Source organism: Thermobia domestica, chromosome 1 (assembly GCF_964235325.1).
Source record: "Thermobia domestica chromosome 1, izTheDome1.hap1.1, whole genome shotgun sequence".
In the NCBI taxonomy this organism is placed as follows: domain Eukaryota; kingdom Metazoa; phylum Arthropoda; class Insecta; order Zygentoma; family Lepismatidae; genus Thermobia; species Thermobia domestica.
This window is the reverse complement of record NC_137454.1, coordinates 69,143,761-69,159,727: the sequence shown is the minus strand read 5'-3', so window position 1 is coordinate 69,159,727 and position 15,967 is coordinate 69,143,761. Positions and strand designations below refer to the sequence as shown.

The 15,967-nt window shown below is 35.2% G+C and overlaps 1 protein-coding gene across 5 annotated transcripts in view; it reads right to left on the bottom strand.

Annotated features, from left to right (window-relative positions):
- LOC145685785 (ATP-binding cassette sub-family A member 2-like) overlaps window positions 1–15,967 on the bottom strand; it is a 203,752-nt gene that overhangs the window by 74,174 nt on the left and 113,611 nt on the right. For 4 of the 5 annotated variants that reach the window (XM_081758317.1, XM_081758336.1, XM_081758325.1 and 1 more), the window contains 5 exons: window positions 15,631–15,843; window positions 12,498–12,694; window positions 11,886–12,084; window positions 8,752–9,023; window positions 3,954–4,450 (listed from right to left, as the gene is read on the bottom strand). In XM_081758317.1, the coding sequence (XP_081614443.1) occupies window positions 3,954–4,450; window positions 8,752–9,023; window positions 11,886–12,084; window positions 12,498–12,694; window positions 15,631–15,843 (1,378 nt within the window). The remainder of the gene's footprint in view (window positions 1–3,953; window positions 4,451–8,751; window positions 9,024–11,885; window positions 12,085–12,497; window positions 12,695–15,630; window positions 15,844–15,967) is intronic. The other variant, XM_081758345.1, reaches the window with a different exon arrangement.

Genomic DNA, 15,967 nt, shown 5'->3' with positions numbered 1-15,967 from the left:
GATAAATTACATTTAAGCTCGAACAGAAAAAATTGAGAGAGCGTTGTTTTAAGACAGAAAACATACACATACAGAACCATGGATAAGCAGAGGGTTATATACGGATAAATCAAACATAATAAACACAGTCAAATGAAATAATAATGAAAAGAATTCAATCATTAAATTAGCAGACACCACAATTGGTATGCTAACATGCAGTTGGAAATTTTTATTGCATGTAGTTATACGATTCACAAAAAATTATCACGTTACACAGTAGTTCTTTCTCTACTACAGTAACTTACGTTACTTACCGTTCAGCAAAGTTGGATTACAGGAACACTTATAGGTTCAAGCATAATCGTGATAATTATCCTAAACGAAGATTCGTTAAGATGATCAACGGGGGACACGATGGCTCATTCGTAGAGCGCATATTTCTGGTGCGTGGGATCCCTGATTCGATCCCCACACATGTAAATTTGTGGTGGACAACATCGTGTCCGTGGGTTTCCTTGGGATCTCCTCTTTCCTCCCACATTCTCATTCCACCAATTCTTTAATCATCGTTCACTTACTTTAATCACTGTCTCCCCTTAGCCTAAAGGTCATAACGTGGGGCGTTAAATCAAAAGCTTTCATTTTCATTTCGTTAAGATGATAGTCTTGAAACTACGTGTTGTGGTGCTATAGGACGCCGAAAAGGGGGGGAGTAAAAGATGCGGAAAATTGGCAGACAATGATACAGATTAAAATAGAGTTTTAGGTTACGTTCTGTGTTTTGTGGGGTATGAAAAATCCTAACATACTAGGAGTACAGTTTTAGAATAGTGCCTTAAGACGGCCTCACAGCTTCTTCATTTTCTATTCCAGCAACTATCCACAATTATTATCTTGTGACTCATAAATCTAGTTAAACTAGAGGTCAAAAGGAAGGAATACAGTAGCCTAGTCGAAAAGTAGTATCCTTCGTAGCACTCTAGTGGGAATAATCCTTGGTTCAGTTCCAAATATCTGCGTGTCCAGAGGAGAATATTGTTTTCTGTAGTAGGAGAACATCACATATTAAAATTTACGGAAGATTTCATTTTAATTCAGGATAAGGCGTGGCATACCATATTAAAACATCTCAAAAGTCATTACTTGGAAATTATATGTTAATATGAATTAAACCTTTCTTTTAACCATTTAGTTTGCTAAAACTCTTCGTTTTGGAGATTCAGGCTGTCGAATGCATATGGAAATGAACTTTACAGCTGTATTTCAAAAACTACGCGTGATACAACTGAAGCGGCAGTATATCATCAAAGATTTAAAACCCGCTCTGTCCAGATATGACATTATACAATGAAAGCGAAAAAGATTCCCTAAGAAAGTGAGGAATTCTCTGATATACCGTTAAGAAATGTAGGACTAATTGATGACGTATGAATGACCGCCAGCAAGCAACACAACTTTGTTGGTAGGAAGTCGATACCTTTAACAGAATCCAGATGATGAAAGTTGGTGTGTTGTAAGTGGTTGCATAATTACAGTATTGAATGAGCATAGTGGACAAAATAAAAGTAAATTATATCTTTGGTTTAATGTCCCACTATTAGCCCTGTGGATTAAATGAGACAGGCGGTTAATGAAAATGAATAATTATGAAAGACAGGTGGAACGAGCATGTGACCGCCAACAAACTTAAGGACACGATGTTGTCCATCGTAAATGCACTTGACCTAGGACAGAACCTGAACCCCTTGATTCAGAGATGAACGCTCTATCACTAAGCCATCGTCAAAACACGGCTGTGAAGTTCATTTTCACACGCTTTTGGCAGCCTGTATCTCCAAATGAAGCAATTCCGAGAACAGTTTACTGAAACTTTTCTTATTCCTGTGAGTAGAGAGAAGAGTTCTGAAGTACATACAAGGGCCGTTCATTTAATTTTAAGATTTTTATTTTCTTAGAAAGTATTAATTGTTGCTCGGAATCCTTACCGCAGGTATATGCGGCAGACGTCACAGCGCCATCGCTCACCTGAGACTAGGTAGTTTTGAGTAAGACGTGATTTGAGTGCGGTTTGTGTGTGTGGTCCGTGTCAGATTGTGAAATGGGTGATCGAAAGGAGTAGAGAATCTGTTAAATTTTGTTCTAAATTTGGAAAATGGTTACAGAGTTGTACAATATGTTGCAAGTAGTGATGTAAGTGAGGGAAAAACCAGTTTTTCCCCAGGAAAAAAACACGAAATTTGGGATGGGAAAATAGGACAAAATGGGAATAAAAGATGTAACAAATCATTGAATCGAGTGACAGTAAATAACGGACTATAAAGGATTTACTTTTAATGAAGCCTTATAAAAGCTTAATAAATTTCTTTACATAATGTAGGGATTTGATTATAGTCCAGTGTACCTCCAATAAGAACTTGAAATTTGGCCCATATTGCGATTGCGAGTACTGATAAGGTGTTGCCCATTTCCACATCCCGTTTGTTTCTTCTTTGGTTGGTGAGTAGTCTAGCAGGACTTTATAAACAGATATTAAATGATTAAATGTGATGCGTACACACACACACACACACACACACACACACACATATATATATATATATATATATATATATATATATATATATACAGGGTGTTAATGAACTACTATACCGACAAAGTGTAAGAGGTGATTCCTCACATCAAAGTAAGAGAAAAAGTTCATATGGACCTATGGCGAGAAGTGCATAGTTTCAGAGTTAGGGCTGTCCAAAATCGCGAAAAAGCAAAATTTCAACAGGCCCTATTTCGAATTCCAGAAACTGTTGATGGTGGTTCTTTTCAGCGTAAAGGAAGCCACGCATATACAATCCAAAAGTGTATATTTCGTCAATTGTCAATAGGTGTAGAGGGTATTCCCTACAGGGTGTAATTCTCAGATATGTCTTTAACAGAGTTTTCAAATATACCCTGATTTCAAGGAGGGTCCAAAGTAGGCAGGAGGTAAACCTTGACAACAATGGACATCCAATGCTTCAGAAGGAAGGCAGAAGTATTAGAAACCGGCAGCTCCATGTTTCTTTGTGTTCGGAATAACGTGTGATTATATGTATTTCGTCACGGTATATTTTACGTTTTCTTCACTTATAAGTGTGAAAGAAAACAACGTACCATGCGTCTTTCCGAGTACAAGAGACCGTGCTGCTGACGATCCTTAACACTTCCAACATCGTGCTAAAGGATTCCGTGTTCACTGCTATCAAGACTTATCGTTTGCCTACTTTGGACCAATCATAAAGTCAGAGCATATCTCAAAATTCGGTTGATGACATGTCTGGGAGTTTCACCCCACAGTCTCTCGAATTCGAAATAGGGTCTCTTGAAATTTGGCTTTTTTGCGATTTTGGACAGCCCTAGCTCTGAAACTATGCACTTTTCGCCATAGGCCCATATGAACTTTTTTCTCTTATTTTGATGTGAGGAATCACCTCTTAAAATTTGTCGGTATAGTTCATTAACACCCTGTGTATATATAACACCGCCAGTGAAGTCTTGCACGATGGCAATCCTCCGTTTCACATTTCAAGAATGGTATCTGACTTCCCGTCCTACATTATACCCCTAATCACTGGCTCTACATCTGTGAGATTTTTCCTGTTCCGTACACTAGGCTCCATCTTAAAAGGGAAACGATTTGACGCCCAGAACAACACGTTGAGGGAATTCAGCTCATTTCACAACAGGCGTTCCAGGATTGCTTCCAGCAATGGCGGCAACCTTGGAATTGGTATGTAGATGCAGGACAGTATCTTGAAGCAGACAAGTATGAATATGTGGTAAGTCGTCTCTATGACTTTTTACAGCATCAGTCCGGGAATTAAATGAACGTCCTTGTATATACATATATATAAAAGTTTTAATTTTTTTTCTTAAACGATTTAAAAACTTTCTCATAATGTGAAAATAAAAAATACAAAATAAAAAAAATACTTTACCTGTGAAAACAGACCCTTCCAATTTCTTTTTGTACAGTAATATCTTTTCACTTGAATTGCCCAAAACTGCTGTAACCATAACCATTTTCCTTCCACCTTATACGAGCCTGCTCCTTCGTGTGTTGCACGTCGACGAATTGTTTCTTTCGGTGGAGCAAGTTCTTCCACATTAGAATCATCTAACAACAAACTGCCATCTTTTGTATCATACGCATTGGAACTACTACAGTATTTTGAGACTTGAGGCCTTGTCGTAGGCTTCCACCGTGATAATCGATTATTTTGCATTTCAATAACATTTAAGTTATTATTCCCACCACCAATGGCAGTATCATTCATGTTAAATGTATTACCATCCTGAAAATCCATGGAGTCTAAACACTGATTATTTTCCACTGCCAAAGCACATGTATTGCTACGTACTTGATTCTCTTGAGCTTGTTCACTGAACACACGTCTTGAATTCTCTGAATTTCTATTTTTATTGGCCAAATCACCTAAATAATCAAAATAAATATTATTTCACTTGAATGCTGAAAAATAATATTTCACATAGTACGTTAATAGATATATCCGAGGTCATTCATGGGAAGCACAAAGAAAAGTAATGTACGTGACATACGTAATTTAATAAAAAAAATTCAAAATAAGTTTGAGAGATCCTGCCAGAGATAATAAGTATTTGCTCATCTCAATATTGCGTGTTTTTTAATCTTTGTAGACGACTCGTTCTTGACGTTTACAGTGAGTTACATACTCCTCACTTAGTATTTTAAATATTTTATATACGAGGGAGGATCAAATGAAAATCTTAAAAGTGTAATACATTTTAGAATGTAACAATGAAAAGGAAATCTTATCTCTTATTTTTCAACGCAGCCTCCTTGACATTGAATGCAAGTATTCCATCGTTTCGGAAGTGCATGGATACCACATCAGAAGAATTCTTTTGGTTGAGATTGTAGTCACTCATGCAACATATTTTTCACCTCTTCATCATTATTGAAATGCTTGCCTTCCATCGCTTCTCTGAACGGTCCAAACACATGAAAATCATTGAGGGCAAGGTCTGGTGAATAGGGTGGATGAATATTTAAATTTGATATCATCGATAGTCTCAACGGCCAAACGGAAAATATGCGGTCAGGCGTTGTCATGCAGTAGGAAGACACCTGAGGACAGAAGTCCACGTCGTTTACGCCTCATTGCAGAGCGAAGCTGATTCTTCAGAAGGTTTGAATACGAGGCACTGATTACTATCACTCCTTTTTCCATGTACTGTTCCACAATTACTCCCTTTGCATCCCAGAAGAGAGTGAGCCTTGCCTTTCCTGCTGATGGTTGAGTGCGCATTATATATATATATGTCGTTTTTATCTTAAATAGTTAATCCGTTCCACGCTAGCCACATTTACCATCAAGTACTGTTATATGAAGGTTCAATTATATCACATTGCACAGCACAGTGTTGCCTGGAATTTCGTATATTATGTAATGCATTGATTCTTTGTACATCATTTTGTATATTTCGGTTAACTTTTTATCTATGACAGGTTGAGGATATTTCTTTTAATGTTTTGCATGTCTAATTTATTTTATGTTCTTTGGTTTGTCATTTAATTTACATTTTTATATTATGTATGTCCGTTTATAACTTAATGCAACTTTGTGTATTGGAAATTGTAAGTGAATGAAGATATTTATAATATATATATATATATATATATATATATATATATATATATATATATATATATATATATATATAATCGACGAAGAGCTATGCCGGAATTCCTTGTTTGTTCTTTTGGTTTCTGGTTGATGATAGTAAAGCCAGGTCTCATCCGCTTGTAACATTCCTGTCCAGAAATGCATCACCCTCACCATTGAAACGACGCGAAAGTTCTTCACAGGCCTCGACGTGACGATCTTTCAATTAAGCAAGCAACTGATGTGGAACCCATCTTGCAGACACCTTATTGAAATGCAGAACTTTATGCACAATGTGTTGAGCTGAACCAAAGCTAATATTCATGATTATGGCGATTTCTTTCAGCGTAATACACTTTACAAACTGTTCCGCTAATGCAATGTTTTCATCGGTCACTACACGGTGAGCCTCTCCCGGTCGAGGAGCATCCTCTACAAATGTTACGCCATTTTTAAACCTCCTACATCATCCGTATACTTGCTGCAGGGACACAATTGGTTTCACACCTTCACTGCTCAAAAACCGGATCACCGAACGCTGTTCTAACGCGGTGCATGTGGATAGTGGGGTGGTCATTTTGATACTGACGCTGCCGCGTTCGTCGTTCTTCCAGCAACACTTAACCACCTATCAGTCATTAAGTGCAACTTAAAGCATATTACTGCCACGTATCGAAACAATCGTCCACTTTACGACATATGATTGCTTTTTTAAGGTTTTCATTTGATCCTCCCTCTTAATTAGGTGATTTAAACTTTCTGCAGATGAACAAATTTAAAAATGCTTCGGGGAATACTTACAGACGGTAGACAGACATTTTTCCTATCCGATTTTACTTTGAAACAAACTGACCAGACGAAAACATAAATATCAAAGATAAAAATTTAAGCAATAATCAAGTGGAAAAATATTCACTTATTATATTATTGTCATACTTAATTTCTTTTATTAAAATAATTGTTAAATTTTTGTTGCAATAATCATTATAGGAAGATAAAACATCGTAGTTTTACTATTTTTAACGGTGCAAAATGTGTACAAACAATAGAACTCACTATCTCAATCAATCATATACCGTACCAATGCATGTAAATATTTTTCATTAAAATCAAGACGGAGGAGGAACATAAGATTATATTCCAATATGTCAACCTCTTCAAAAAAAAAACTTACAAATGTTAAACACTCAATCGAACATATTTTCAATTACAAAAACAATCATGCAACCACTCTCAAATATTATAGAACACTAAAATAAGAAAAAAATATATATTTTTCTTCCACGAATTCTAGAACCGTTTTCTCGAAGATTGCGCTGAATTATACTTCTATGAGAAGATTTTACTTGCAACTTCGATGACTTGAAACTTGCGTAAGATATATTCATGGAAATTTTAGAAGGAAGATGATTTTTCTTATTTTTAAATATGTTTCATATTACAGTGTGGGCACGAAGGCTCAGTAATAGAGCGCTTTCCTCTGGTACACGGGGTTCCTGGTTCAGTCCCCGCTCAAGTAAGTTTGTGGTGGACAATATCGCATCCGTGGGTTTTCTCGGGCTAGCCTAAAGGGTATAATCGTGGGACGTTTAAACTAAAAGATCTCATTTCATTTCAAACACCAGTAATATATTTTATGTGAATTATTACCATACGTAGGGATATCAAAAATACTGATTCTCAGCTAAGCAAGTGTGATACTGGAAAAATACAAAAATATTGGTAGCTTGATTGATGGAGAATCGAACTTCGATCTCTCACTTACCGGGTATATGATTTATCAGTGAGCTATTAGCAATGTTACTATTGAATTTTCGTCACTCTTTCAATCAATAACTAAAGTTTATATTTTTAACATTGTTTTTTCATATTAGTAATTTGGAAAGGAATTTAGGAATTTACTTCATTACTAGGAATTATTCATGTTCAACGAAAGAGAGAGAAAAAAGATCTGCCTGCTATTTCCTAATTCTTATATGAGAATAACTAATATCCAATACTCATGAAACTGAAAGTTAGCAAGCCTTTCACTCCATGAAATAACTTCCATATAATTAATTTTCTGTCAGTCAACGTATGCTTATTCTGATGTACGTATGCCACTGAATGATGCTTCGTTTAGACTCCATTACTTCAAGTCATTGCCTAGACTTTCCAATAAAAGTTAGTCCAACTACATCAGAGATCTGTCTTTTTTCTATTTCGAAATGATAGTTTCATAATATCAAACGAGATAACCAATTCTACTTATAAGCTCACTTACTTTAGACAAAGAAAACCACGCCCACGAATTCTATCATTCTACTTGCAGATTTCTATAATTCCTGAATTTCCTTTAAGCTTCCAAGCTGTCGACTCTCCCCTGGAGTCTTGGTCACGGAGGTTGAAAAGAGGAAGAAAAAGAATAGAAACATCAATGAATAAAAATTGAATGGACTTACCAAGGGAAGAGTTATGTTGTAGAAAAAAACATTGCCAAGTATGTCAGCGATCAACGGATGAAGATGATGCAAACTAAAATATAGCGGAGTCAATTTTGTGTGCCTTTCTTGTTCCTTTTTGGAAGGTTGCCAACTCGTTATTATTTTTATTGTGATGCTAATGTTGTGAAAATTTTGTAATTACCGCCTCCTATTCGTCACTCAACCATCCCGTGTCTAAATTTAATTTCGGCTTTTTTTTTTTTAAGAAAAAAATATTTATCCATTTAAATACTTATTCTCCAGGGAAGAGATGAAAACTTAAAAATTCAAGAATTTTTCATGAACCAAAATCTAAATAGAGATTACTGTAAAAATTCCTGAATGTCTTAAAATAATCCTACTGACGAAATCTTACATAATGGAATAAAACGCAACAGAAAGTGAAAGTTGTCGCTGCAATGTGCATATTAGAATTCTGTTGTCCCTAACATAGAGACTTAGAATTCTGTTGTCCCTAACATAGAGACTATCATATTCAGACAAATTAAGTTGTGGATTCGGAGATCCAAAAACAAACATTAATTGTAGTTCAGTCACACACTCGCAAAAAGCATGCGTCACTTCTAGTTAAAAACAGATACGATCATTCATGCTAAAACACTTACGCTTACCGCTTTCAAGATAATGTGTATTTTCAGCAACCTTCAGAAAAACTTCCTCCAATGTAGTACTTTTAATTCCATAACTACTTATGTGCAGTAAGTTCATATTGCTATCCAGAGCTTGAAAGAGCTTTTCGAAATTTCCTTCCTTTAGCTCCTTTGTAGGCAACACATAATGAAGCTCATGCTTTGTTTGATTCACCAGGAAGGCTGACACCATTATTTGCGTTATGAATTTGGTCACTTGTGTCTCTGAGCATTTCGTTTCGAATGAACTGTATTGAATAAAATAAAATGAATTTATTTTCTCAAACTATATATAAATAATAAAATCATTATTTGAGAAATAGTCTGACAGTTTTTAACATAATAATTTGTATTAGAGTGTAAATTTTCCTTAGTATTAATGTAAATTTTCAATGAATGCCTATCTCATCATCAGGGAATTTCTTTCTCTTTACTATATTTTTTGATGGCTAAATTGTTTTAATTATCTGATGAACTTCTTCTGTTTTTATTTTCTTAAAAGTTTTGCTCACCTTTCTATTACGAGTATTTTGTTTTAATTCGCAGAAATCTTTCGAAACTCAGTTTTTTTTGTTTTTGTTTGTTTGTTTGTTCAGTCTGGCATGAATGTGAAGGAGAACGGTATTTCAATATATGTAATAACATTCGAACAGATTAATTTTTAAGATAAGAACTTCTTTCTTCGTCATCTTCTCTTTCTTTTTTTTTTTCTTTTTTTTTCCTGTCAAGGGAGCTAATTTTGCCAATGTACGTTTTTCATCCTGTTATCAAATTTTGTTTGTAAGTATTGATTATTTATTGGCCTGAAGTAAATATCGATAGTGGGAGTTGTTGTGGAACTCGATAAGGTCATGCGAGCGTTCTGCGCGTGCGTGATATTACTAAACACATTTCTTTCAGCACTAGCACAATCTCACCGATCACATCACGATCACATCACGAAAAAGTCTCTGCCGAAGCAGTGCGTTACAAGTGCAGGGTGTATCAAAAAGAACTTTACAACTTTGAAAAATCATATTGATTGATTCCTTTATCTTACAGACATGGTTTGGTGTCATTTAGTAGAAAATACATAAAAAAAATGAAAATGAAATCTTTGAGTTTTAAGTCCCGCGGTTATGCCGGTTAGGCTAAAGGAGACGGTGATGATGAATAATGAATGAAATGGTGGAATTAAGGAAGTGGGAGAACCCCGAGGAAATCCACGTACACGGTGTTTGTCCACCACAAAGTCCACTTAGTGGGGGCTGGGATTAAACCCAGGACCCCAAGAACCAGAAGTGAACCCAAAATACATCAAGTTTTGACTCACGTAGTACACTACTTCAGAAACAAGCCACCGCAAGTGCTAGAGGCAGTTGCAGCGAAGATAGCTGCCTTTACTGGTTCCGAGCGTGCTAATTGTGTGTTTTGGTTTGAAGAATAAGGTATAAGGTTAATAATAATAATAATAATAATAATAATAATAATAATAATAATAATAATAATAATAATAATAATAATAATAATAATAATAAAAGATTTAATTTGCTACAAAATGACAAAAAAAAAAACCATGTCTATAAGCTAAATAAATAAATCAAATGAGTTTTCAGAGTTGTAAACACCTTTTTTGATATATCCTATGCATAGTTAAGCAGTACTGAGGAATGGTCTTTGTTACTTTTCTAACGGAAAATAAATTCTCCTTTTTGTTAGTTGGCTGGTTGGTTGATTTGGGAGTTTAGCATCCCGTTGAGCACAGAGGCTATATGAGACGTGGACCTACAGCGTAACGTGGAATCCGAATCATATGAACTCTCACCAGAAATCGAACCCGGTTCTCCCTTTTAGGTTTTCCTGTATGATGTTTGTCTAGCCGTAAGTTGTTTGCTCAGCAGGTTCTTACGAAACCTCGCGTACTGTATGGTTAGTTTATAAATATTGTTTTAAAGATTTTGTCTTGTGTTTAAACATCTGTGGGTTTTCTCATTACGATGTTATGCTGATCTGAATTTGGATTACTTTGAGTTCAAAATTTTGTGTGGTTACTTTACAAAAATGAGTAGCATGCTTCAAAATCAGTCGTAAAATCAATACTTTTTTAATATGTTGGTTCTCTACTAATCGTTTTGTTAATCCTTAACTTACTTGCTTTATTTTTTATTTTTTATTTTTTTTAATTTTTGATTTTTTTTAATTTAATTTTATTTTTTTTATTTATTTATTTTTAATATTTATTCCATAACATACTCTTCAATTTTAGTTTGTATTCCCGCTTGTCATTGCAATGTAATTTCCTGTGTATTGATAAACGACCTCATATGTCTCCGAACCCATACCCTTCTGTGTAAATGATCTTAATTTTTGAGCGACTTTACAAGGTTGGGGAAGTGAGAAAGGGAACTACAGTAATGTAATTTCGTACTTTAAAAACATCATACGAAATGCTGATGATGATTGTAAAAAATTAATTACTCATTATGTTTTTTAATGGAACTTTTCCTTCTACTTTTGTCACATGTTTGATTTGATTTCATTGACTTCAAGAACTTTATTGTTATTGTTGTTAAAATGTTACACCCGTTTTTTAGTTCTAAATATATAATGTGTTAAATTCCCGTTTTTCATCATCTTATGTAGACGTTAAAGTTATTGGTCTTCTGAAATGAATATTTCTGTATTGGATTTTATTCGCTAGAAGCCTGCAGAACTACTTGGTTGTAAATTTTTCTGTTTCAAACAACAAAGTAAGCCACGAACTCATACACAGAACCGAGAACCCCTTATTGAACTTTTATTCATATTTAAAGCACAGATAAAAAATGAAAATATTTCTATATGCCTTATTACCAACCGAAATGTTATTTACTATTATTTATATATGAGTATCTACAAAAACACTGTGAAGAAACCAAATAGTACGTCCTACTCTTTTCAGACTGTCGTCAGACGAAAGAAAAGAAAAAAAATCGAATAAGCGTAGAGGTCGGTCATGTTTGAAGTAGTTTCTTCAGAGTATACTGCTGTTTCTTTTTATTCAGATATTAAAGTATACTATGTTATCTCTTTAAGACTTAATGTAATTATCTAAATGAAACACTATTATCGACATAAGTATTCATCCATACCTTTGCGAAACATCAGAATCATCATCGCAGACGATTTCAGACTTTTTCACAATATACAAGTGGTAGCCTTCACCAAGATTTGTTTTCAAATACAAAGAGCTTCCACAGCATTTTAGCTGACCATTTGCCATGATCGCAATTCTATCTCCCAACATATCTGCCTCATCCATGTGATGGGTCGACAAAAGAATAGTCCGACCTTTAAAAATAGGATAAGAAATACAATTTTTACTTACAAATTACAATTTCTAATTCTTTTAATTTGTTTCTATAACATAATAAACTCTGAAAATTGCGTGGCAAGCTTTCTGTCTAACGTACAAGTACGGAGACAAGATAGAGCATCTAAAATTATTACCATCATCACAATCTAGTTTAATGTAAATAAAATTTACAAAATAAAGAAAATACTTTAGTTTATGCATACTTCTTTCTGCGCTAAACACAGAACGAAAACACATTTGACATAGGAATTCAAGTTCTGACATAAGTTTAATTATATATATGAAAATTAAATATACAACACAAAATAAAAATATCATCGATGAAAAAGAGAATTAAGAAAATGTTAGTGCGAGTACACTATTTTCATCCAATCTCGAATTTTCTTACCTGGCTTGTATTTAATAATAAGATCCCAAATAGCTCTCCGAGAATACGGATCCACTCCTGCTGTAGGTTCATCGAGGATCACAGTTCGACTCCCTCCCACAAATGCTATTGCTATTGAAACTTTCCGCTTCATTCCGCCTGATAAGGTATCTACCATTTTATGCTTCTTCAAAGGTAATCCAAGATCTTCAATTAACCTGTAAAAGTCAAAATCAAAAACCTTCAAATCGATTCTTCCAGGACGAGAGCGAAAGGAGAGAGGGAGAACAAACAAACAAACAAAAAAAAAAAAAAAAAAAAAAAAGGTATATAAATAAGGAGTATAGAGTGTAAGTCACGAAAAATGTGAAATCTCCGAAAAAGGAATTCTAAGACCTGGAAAATATTCACTGGTAAGACTATAAATAGTAATTATACATCAATTCAGTTTAGGTTTATAACTAAGCTAATATATGTCACGGAAGATGACATAGAGCGCTTTACTAAACTCCTTCCGCTCTACCCAACTCTTCGATCTTTAAGAAAGATTGGAGTGTAAGTCTTTTTATTCATATTGTGAGCAGAGATTGGTTCCATCCTCTTTGCCTCCAGACGAAAGGTGGTGGAATTGATCTGAGCGTGGCATAACGAGAGAACGAGATGTACCCTCTGACTGACACCTGCTGGTTATCTAGTGCTGAGTATACAACACTTCGAGATTTTCTACCTTCTCGCAAGAATATACCACCTCAAGTCCTTCGTGGTTGCTTCGTGTGTAGGATGTCAGGCTTGACCGCACGTTGGTCGCGATGCCTAAAAATGCCAGTTACGTCGCATCACACATATATTATACACACACTGAGAGACTGGTAGTGTATGTACACCTCCTATAGGATGAAACGAATCCGATGAAGAAAGAGGGGTGTACGGGGACAACAAATAGGAGCTAGAAAAATGACAGTTTAATTTTTCGTTCGTTTCCTTTTACGGAAGTGAAATACGCAATAAATTACAAATATCACGTGCTTGTTACAATATTATATTAATTTCTAATATTATGAGCGTTTTTTAATATTATATTATGAATTAAGTGCCTTGCAATCTAAAATTTCAAAATTAAATATCTTCAACTAGCATTCAAACGTATACTATGTTCGTACAATGTATACCGTATGCTGGGGGCCGCGGTGGCTCAGTGGTAGAGCGTTCACCTCTGGTGCTTGGGGTCTCGGGTTCGATCCCAGCCCCCGCTAAGTGAACTTTGTGGTGGACAAACACCGTGTGCGTGGGTTTTCTCGGGGTTCTCCCGTTTCCTCCCACTTTCTTCATTCCACCGTTTCATTCATTTCTCATCTTCACCGTCTCCTTTAGCCTAACCGGCATAACCGTGGGACGTAAAACTCAAAGATTTTATACCGTATGCTATGTTACGCACACTTAATTATTTTATTATTCATTTATTCCATGTTTGATATGGATTTGCAAACATTATTTTCCCAAACCTATCAACAACGCTTACATATAACTGTTATTTATAGTAATGAAATTAGAAATTTTAATTCCTCTCAAAGATTTTTCGCTTATCTATTTGCTGTTTGTTTGATGTGTAGACTTTTTACATCTATTAACTAACTAACAATAAAAAACTAACACAGGTTTATAGCTAAAGAAAGATCCTACTTTGTGTTGGACCAATTCCATAAAGATTATTAACTAAACCAACATTCCCAAATCCAGCTTCTATGCAAATGATATTCAATATAGTGGGTGTCCCACTGAAAGGTAGTAATTTTTTACACAATGTTAGCTAGCCTATGAAAAAGTTGAGACGGCAATGTGAAAAGAGACGACTATTCAAGCTTGCTTTTATATCGTGGGTTCAGATGTATCAGTATTCAGCCAAAGAGAAGTTGTTAATTGTGAGGAGGTGTCAGAAGATTTGACATTACCAGCTTTTTTCTATGGGATTATCTAAAAGAGCGTGTCAATATGAACAAACCATCCACACTAGATGAGTTACGGTAGAACATCTGGCGCGATATCCAGGCGGTGACACTAGCAGTCCTGGCAGCCACCTTCAGAACACACATCATCATGAACAGCTGTGTTTGGCTCTCAGGGAAGACATTTCCAGCACATGTTGTCATTTAATTTCATTTTTCAAACACGTATGATATGGAAATGTTTTATTTCCTTTTTTTAACCATCATTTTCAGGAGGTATCTTCTAGTGGAACATCCTATCTTATGGAGTTCCTCGTCACAAAACGATCACTCGATCGTTCGTGGCTTTTTCTATCAAATATACTTCGTTCCGGAAACGTGTCCACTGTGATATAGTAAAGCAAATATCAAAACTATATATTTTTTTAAGTAGTGCACAATTTTTGTTGCTGACTGTACAATTACATTAAAAAATCATCTCTTGTTTAATTTTGGACACTCCTATGTCAATCCGTGCACTTCTAAGGTATTTATTCTTCCTTTCCCTAAAGCATCTTCCCCACGCCTTAAAATAATATTCTTTGTTCTATATACACAGGGTGTTAATGAAGTATACCGATAAACTCTAAGAGATGATTCTTCATATGAAAATAAGAGAAAAAGTTCATATGAACCTCTGGGGAAATGTGCATAGTTTCTAAGTAGGGTTGTCCCAAATCGTGGAAAAGCTAAATTTCAATAGTGCTATTTCGAATCCGAGAAACCACGAAGTGGCGGTCTATATCAGCGTAAAGGGAGTCATTCATGTGAGCATGTCTGGGAATTGTACCCTATAGGGAATCCCCTGCACACCCATTGCACGTTGATGGAATATCCATTTTTGAATTGCGTATGTAAGACTTCTTTGCGTTGATATGGATCGCTACTCCATGGTTTCTCGAATTCGAAATAGCGCTTGTTGAAATTTAGCTTTTCCAATATTTTGGACAGCCCTTGCTCTGAAACCACGCACTGCCCCCCTCCCCAGGTCTATATGAATTTTTTTCTTTTATTTTGATGTGAGGAATCACCTCTTAGAGTCTGCCGTTGTAATTCATTAGCACCATGTACATACATATCAGAAAACATTACTTTTACATAGCAGTAACTTAGGTAAGGATTTTAGCCTACAACATACATAATCATCATATCGCTCAAAATTTTCAGCTTACTTGTCCATTTCCTTTTGTATGTCACTTGATTCCATTCCTTTCAGTCTCGCGTAGAACCACAGATGTTCATGCACAGTCAATTCATCAAATAATACATTATGTTGGGGACACATCCCCAGAGATTTCCGAATCAAATCCATGCTATTGCGAATGTCATATCCGTAAATAGTGGCATATCCAGATGTCGGAGGAAACAACCCAGTTAGAATGGACCTAAAACATTATACAATTTAGAATTTAGTAAAATAAAAATAGTTAAAACAGTTTTGTACCCACTGCAAATAATGTGCTCAAAATAGATTTTAAGTATTATGTTTAACACAAATATATTATTAGA